The following is a 7,355-nucleotide window of genomic DNA, read 5'->3' as shown; positions in this document are numbered from 1 at the left end:
CCCCACGGAACCGAGTTAAACGCATTTTTAATGTCTAAACTCACTGCGATAGCAAAGTGACCGCGGTCACGAACACGCCGAATCGTGTCAGTCACTAAACGCAGCGCGTCCGTCGTCGAAACTTCTAGACGAAAACCAAATTGTCGTGCCGCCAATCGCGCGGAACGATTTGCCGCCCGGAATGCCGCCATGCGACGAACCAAAATACGTTCAAAGATTTTTCCAACCTCATTTAAGAGGTATATTGGTCGCGCACTCACTACACCCGCCACTCTCTGTTTATGTATCAATACCAACTTGGCAATCTTCCAGCACGCGGGGAAAACACCATCGCGGAGGCGCGCGTTAAAAACGTCTGCAAGCAGAGAAGAGACACACCCCGCTGCACTCCTCCAAATTGTCAATGACAAACCATCCGGACCTGGAGCCGGACAACCATTCCTTCCACCACTAGCAATGGCCTCTACTACCTTCGAAGGAAGTACTTTGTCCTCCTCCTGGAGGCCTGTCCAGTCAGTCCACTCGGCGGCAGGATCGTGTATATCACCGGCAGGGAAGAGGTCTGTAATTAACCCGCGTAGTTCTTCCGCAGGTAACGTCTCCGCAAAAGATGGCGCAGCGCGACGAAGATGTCCAAGAACTAGTTTATATGGGAGTCCTCACGGATCGTCATCAAGAGCATGCAGCAATTCATTCCACGACTTGGCTTTGCTACTGCGCACTAACTTGCGTAAGTTCCTCTTAGCCGACCGGTATTCGTCGTGCATCCGCTCCCTAAGTTCCACATCAGCGGAGTAACGGAACTTCATCCATTTGCGGCGAGCCGCAATACTTAATTTTCGCGCCGCAGCAACATCATCGTTCCACCAATATGCTATTCGCCTCCTGGGTCCACTCCGGACACGACGAGCAGCCAAGTCACATGCATCGAGCAATATATTCCCAGTGATGGCAGCCAAGGCCGTCGCAGATAAGTCCGGTCGCACAAAAGTGCTCTGGAAGCTAATCACTTCCACGAATAATTCCTTGTTCATATTTTTCAGGCACCAACGCGGATAGAGCCTCCCACGCGGGCGATCCAGAGAGCAGGAACCACCAACCAGGCCATCCAGAAAGAACACGATATACAAGTGGTCGGATAATGACTCTACTCCAGTCAGAACATGCCAGGAACGAAGCCTGGAGGAACACGACGGCGAAGCAAGCATAAGGTCCACCATCGAGGACCCTTGCGTACGCACACACGTCAAAAAACCGTCCACATTACACAGTCGAAGATCCAGTTCTGAGATCAACTCCTTCAGCAGCTCGCCGCGACGATTAGAGGACCGGCACCCCCAGGATAAAGAGCGCGTATTAAAGTCACCACAAATCAACAATTCACCGCGAGTGGTAAGTACAAAGTCTCGGAAGTCGTCTAAAAAGTTTAAGTAAACAGCTACGCTCACACTAGGCGAAATATATACGGATGCCATTGTAACAGGGCCAAAACGCACCGCTACGAAGTTATTCGTGACCCGAACGAGAACACCGGATCATCCAAGGTGAGTAAGCACCCAGTAGAGAGCAGCAAGGCTGTTACTACTACTGTACCAGCTCGGATCGCCGGCTGGCACAAAATGAGGCTCGGAGATACAGCAAATGTCGATAGAAGACTCGAGAACATGATGCCGCATCAAATCCTGGGCTCCCCAGGAATGGTTCAGATTGATCTGAAGGACCTTAGCCGCCATTGGTTACACCAGCGTTACTCGATCGGCGGTCTCCTCCGGGCCGCTTGGAAATACCCGCACACCGCTCGGAACCGATCCTATGGTTCGCATTTTCACCAAACTCCGCGCAAATAACACAGTGGTGTTTCTCATTACAGGTCTGCTCCAGGTGACCCGAGCCTCCACACCGAAAGCACGTCCCTCCCCGATCAACGGATGACGCACAATTCGCCCGCACATGTCCAAAGTGCCAGCACCGGAAGCACTGTATAGGGCGAGCGCGCATTAAGGTCACTCGGGCTGAAGACCACCCGAGACAAAGGCTTCCGCCCGCTGCGATCCTATTCGCAGACGTCAAAGAGCACTGCACCCAAACATGAAGAAGCCCGTTCAGTTGTTGGCGCAACGGGCTGACTCGAACATCAGCCTCCCGACATCTTCCGCCATCAACGATCGCCGCCATAACTTCGTCTCGCGAAACAGATTCATCGAAGCCAGTAATTTGTAGCTGGCCACGCATCACGGGTCGAGAGACCGAGGCGACACCCTGCAGCGCCTCACCGAGCTTTCCCGCCAGCTCATCCGCTTTCTGATGGCCCTCAGGACCGGCGACCTTGATTAGAAAGCCTCCATTCGCAGCGCGGCGAATCCGAGTATAGTTAATATCGATGCCTCCCAAATTAGCAGCAGTACGAGCGTTCTTTAGTATCTCCGCGTGTGAGACATCCGAACAAGATTTGATCGCCACCGCTGCCGTGGCCCGCCGACGAACACCACCAGAACCTCCAGCCGCAGCACCACGACCAGCAGGGCCGCCAAACGCAGCACCAGGACCGACTGCACCTCCACGGCGCCTCAGCGCCACCGTAGACCACGACCCCTGAGTCATCCCGGGCAAGGGCTCCTCCTCAGGTAAGTTAACCCCTGCAACAGTCGTAGCCACGCCCTCCACAACCGGAGGGGGCCACGGGTAAATGATTCATCTTCAATTGGTAATAATTCCAAAATAATTTGATTATTTTCTTGTATTAACCATAAATGTAAATATACAGGGTGCTCTCGGATTAAATGGCCAAACTGAAAATATAGATTCAGAATATCAAAACAAAACAAAATTTTCCTCTGAAAGTATGCTCACAAACGCTTCGTTCAAGAGATATTGACTTCTGAAGTTCGAATACTTGTTGATAGGTTTTGATCGACATGCTGCAATATCACGGTGTATTCATGGCGAGCAACATTAGCATTTGTTTATGGTGTGAATAAAAATCTGTAAATGATTTTTGATTTTCGAAACAAAAAAAGGAGACAGCAAAGCTTCGCCCGTTTGTACAAAATAATCGTTAGCAGTGATGGCGGTAGCATTGTGTGGGGAATGGAGTGGGGATGGGTTTCACGCCGCACACTATCTATGGGTAATGTCGATGCGTGGCGAAACCATCCCCACGCTATCCTCCACCCAATGTTACCGCATGCTACCGCATTCCATTTCTGGCATCGCTGCTAACGATTACGTAATAAAATTGAGGCATCTAAAACCTGAATGCTAATGGCTCGTCGATAATTTAATGGCTTTGCCGCACTTAGTACTTCGTTATGATGTATTACTTGCCTCTCGATTGGAATAAATGGACGGAGTTTTGTTGTTTCCTTTTTTTGTTTCGAAGATAAATCATTTACAGATTTTTGTTCGTACCATAAACAATTACTAACGCTTGCCGTGAACACGCCGTCATATTGCAGCATTTCGATCAAAACCCATCAACAAGTATCCGATCAGAAGTCAATATCTCTTGAACGAAGCGTTTGCGATCATACTTCCAGAGGAAAATTTTGTTTTCTTTTGAAATTCTGAATCCATATTTTCAGTTTAGCCATTTAATCCGGGAGCACCCTGTATATACATATATCGTTTCATGCGACAACTGTTACTATTTGTAGGGCAGCAAATCCAACCAAAAAATTGTAATATTTTATCTACTGATAATGAAGAGTTGGCTACAATGAAAATGTCACTACTGAGAATCCACCGAATGAACAAGGGGTTCAATTAGACCCAATTGCTGTACATGTAAGTGTTCAAACAGATGACGAGATAAGTATACGGAAGTTACAAACAATGTTTATGGCTAATGAAGAAGGAACTATCCGACAAGCTAATAAAATAAAGTACTTACTCAAACACCTGGAACAAGAACGAGCAGAAGCTAGTGCTTTCAAATCCAAATACGAAAATGAAAAAATATTGCGATTAAAGATAATGAAAATCATGAAAATATATAAAAAAAGGTAGACAACACTGTCTGGAAAACTTGATAAATCACCAATTTTTAAACAATTCATATTAGGACTTTCCCAACAACAGACAAAATGGTCTTCGCCAATGTTTAAAATTAGCTACACAGTTAAGATATATTGGTAAGTTCCATAATTATTACACTATTGTTAACTTTTAGTTAAAAATAAATATACTAATCTCAATATTTGTTCTTTACAGTTAGATGGAAGGCCTATCTGTATCTAAAGAAAGATCTGGGTTTACCATTGCCATCTTATTCTACACTATGCAGATACATAAAAAAGTTTGAATTTGAACCTGGTATGTTAACAAATGTTCTTTTATTAATGGAAAAGATTAATGGCAAAGAAAAAGAAAACTTAAATCTTCGCATCAGACCGATTGTGTTATTTTAATGGATGAGATGGATATTCAACCAGCATTAAAATGATGTTAGCACAAGTAAGTTTTATAGAATGAAAAGTTTATATCAAGAGACACGGTAGTGTCTCGCGCAAAGTACGCGCAGCGAGACCGACCGTGTATCTTTACGCGAAGCGAAGTTTTCAGAGACGCTTAGATTATCGGATCTTAGTAACTGCTAAACGGATCAAATTGAGAGTAGGCTCAATGGAGAGCTTAGGGTCGAATTATATAATAAAAGTGTTTTCATTGTTCTTGTACGTGCCCTACGAGCAGAGATATGGCGATGCAAAGTCTGAAATTGAAAAATTTTCGATTAAGAAACGTCGTTATCATCATCGTCGTTTGTGCAGTTCGTTCTTTTGATCGAGATGGCAGCAGCTCCGTTTTCTCGCGTGCGCCAGAGGTGCGAGATAGCATGTACGATGTAGTGTGTAAGGTTCTTTTTCAAACCTCAAGTAGAGAGAGAGAGAGAGAGAGGGAGAGAGAGAGAGGGAGAGAGGGAGAGAGAGGGAGAGGGAGAGAGAGAGGGAGAGGAAGAGAGAGGGAGAGGGAGAGAGTGAGAGAGGGAGAGAGAGGGAGAGGGGGAGAGAGAGAGAATAGTATTTGCATTTTACAAATAAACATTGTGTATTTTTTAAAATAATATTTTTATTATATATATATTTTATATATAATACATATATATATTTTTATACATATTTTTGTCTTCGGCTTTATCTGAAACATAAAAATTGAAAAAAACCATGTTATTGTGTACATTGAAAGCAAACTTTATACATTATATTCAAATATATATTGTTGCATCCGGCTGGACCACCCGGTATGACGTGTGCTGGTCGGCTTGCTGTCAGCTGAGCGCCGTCAGGTCGACCGTCAGGGAGATAAATAAATAGCGAGAAAGAAGAGAGTACGAATCTTGACCTTGTCATGATAAGACGTGCTTTCTGTGATCTCTGATTCCTTGATACTTTACTCGTAATACTGATAATACGGGAATGGTGGTGGCGTGGCCACGTTCCACGGTGCTGCCGCGTCCACATATCTTGGTGCCGCCGTCGGTGGTGGCGGCGCGGCCGCGTTTCCTGGTGCAGCGGGTGGTGGCGGCGCGGCCACGGTCTCTGGTACCGCCGGTGGTGGCGGAGCGGCCGCGTTTCCTGGTGCAGCGGGTGGTGGCGGCGCGGCCACGGTCTCTGCTACCGCTGGTGGTGGCGGAGCGGCCGCACTTCCTGGTGCCGCTGGCGGTGGCAGCACGGCCGCACTTCCTGGTGCCGCTGGAAATGGCGGAGCGGCCACGTTTTCTAGTGCCACTGGTGGTGAAGGCGCGGCCACGGTCTCTGCTACCGCTGGTGATGGCGGAGCGGCCACGTTTTCTGGTGCCGCTGGTGGTGGCGGCGCGGCCACGGTCTCTGCTACCGCTGGTGGTGGCGGAACGGCCACGTTTTCTGGTGCCACTGGTGGTGGCGGCACGGCCGCATTTCCTGGTGCCGCTGGCGGTGGCGGCACGGTCGCACTTCCTGGTGCCGCTGGTGGTGGCGGAGCAGCCACTTTTCTCGGTGCCGGGGTTGCGCCTCTAATTATTTAGCGGCGTACTTTTTTTACCGCGCGCCTGGCTGCATAACGATGACGCTGAAAAGAAATGGATTTTTATTATAACATTTTACATTTTTTGTTGTACATTAATATGTATGCTCGCAGGCACACACGCAGGCACGCACGCAGGCATGCAGCACATAACACATACAAACATGAATACGTGTGTGTATGTGTGTGTAATTTTAGACTACGTATTATGTTGCACTATATTTGACGCAATTTCTTGAGCAATTTTCTGTTGCAAGATTTACTTGCATTGTTTTGTTTCATACTGTTCATTTTAAGTGACGAAAAATTTTTGCAATATGCACTTGTATACAATATGTACACATTGAAAACATGGAGGAACGTTATAGAATAAGTTATATAGAAATAGCATAATAGGAACATATATAAACGAATAATACAGAGGCGAGTAGCGAGGCGAATATTATTATCTTGCACTAATCATAATCAAAGTAACAAAACTTTGTTCTTTTTCGAGGTTCTTTATGTAATAGTGCGGCAGCTAAAACGAACAAATGTATATACTTTTTGTATAATGCAGATAGTTCAGCTAAAAAGAAAAGATCTCGAAATATACATAGCGCATGTTAGCAGACAAAACATTGCTCAGGAATGAAGCACGTTTTCAATGTCTTGCACAATTTACGAAACATATGCAATTTCTTTGCAGTTTGTGTATGATATTCTGCAATGTTTCTAGCGTCAAATCTTGCGCAATATATTGCATAGTCTAAGACGAGCACACTAGATTTACGGAACCTGTCAGTTGTACGGACGTCCGTTCAAATAGATATACAAGAAATATCCGTAAAACAATATTACTTACTTCTTTTTCGAGGTCCCGCTGCCTCTTCCACGGCAGCGACGTCATTGTCGCCGCCGACTTTTGCCACCGCCGCAAATATCGGGTCGACATCCACGTCGCCGTCGTCGTCGTCTTCGGTGGCGATGTCATCATCGCCGTCATCGTCGTTTTCGGCGGCGATGTCATCATCGCCGACGTCGTCGTCCTCGTCGGCGATGTCATCGTCGCCGTCGTCGCCATCGTCGTCGGCGGCGTTAGCGTCGGCGACGTCATCGTCGCCGTTGTCGTCGGCGATGTCATTGTCGCCGTCGTCGTCGGCGGCGTCATCGCGGTCGCCGCCGAGCGTCGCGCGATTTTTCGCGGCGTGTTCACCGGCGTGCTAGTACTCTTTCCTGAAACAGTAATTTATATATAACTATATGCATACATATATGTATTAATAAAGTATGAGTATAAAAAGTGTTTCATGAATTCATAGCAAGAAGAAGAAAGAGAGATGGAGACAAAGAGATGTATAAAGTTGAAAATACGTCTG

At 46.6% G+C, this 7,355-nt stretch overlaps 2 protein-coding genes and 1 pseudogene across 2 annotated transcripts; 1 reads left to right on the top strand and 2 right to left on the bottom strand.

Annotated features, from left to right (window-relative positions):
* Positions 1–659: 659 nt before the first annotated feature.
* On the bottom strand, positions 660–1,475 carry LOC105287897. Its single transcript, XM_011353757.1, has one exon. It carries the CDS (start codon positions 1,473–1,475, stop codon positions 660–662), a length of 816 nt encoding a protein of 271 aa, XP_011352059.1.
* Positions 1,476–2,866: 1,391 nt separating this feature from the next.
* On the top strand, positions 2,867–4,627 carry LOC113562579 (annotated as a pseudogene).
* A 758-nt stretch (positions 4,628–5,385) lies between these two features.
* On the bottom strand, positions 5,386–7,006 carry LOC105287896 (protein diaphanous homolog 1-like). The gene is made up of 3 exons (XM_011353756.1): positions 6,842–7,006; positions 6,541–6,565; positions 5,386–5,984 (listed from the first exon to the last, which is right to left on the bottom strand). Exons 1-3 carry the CDS (start codon positions 7,004–7,006, stop codon positions 5,386–5,388), a joined length of 789 nt encoding a protein of 262 aa, XP_011352058.1.
* Between the last annotated feature and the right edge of the window lie 349 nt (positions 7,007–7,355).

The sequence above is a fragment of the Ooceraea biroi genome, chromosome 9 (genome assembly GCF_003672135.1).
Source record: "Ooceraea biroi isolate clonal line C1 chromosome 9, Obir_v5.4, whole genome shotgun sequence".
Lineage (NCBI taxonomy): Eukaryota > Metazoa > Arthropoda > Insecta > Hymenoptera > Formicidae > Ooceraea > Ooceraea biroi.
The sequence above is the reverse complement of the archived record's forward strand: the minus strand, read 5'-3'. Positions and strand labels throughout refer to the sequence as shown.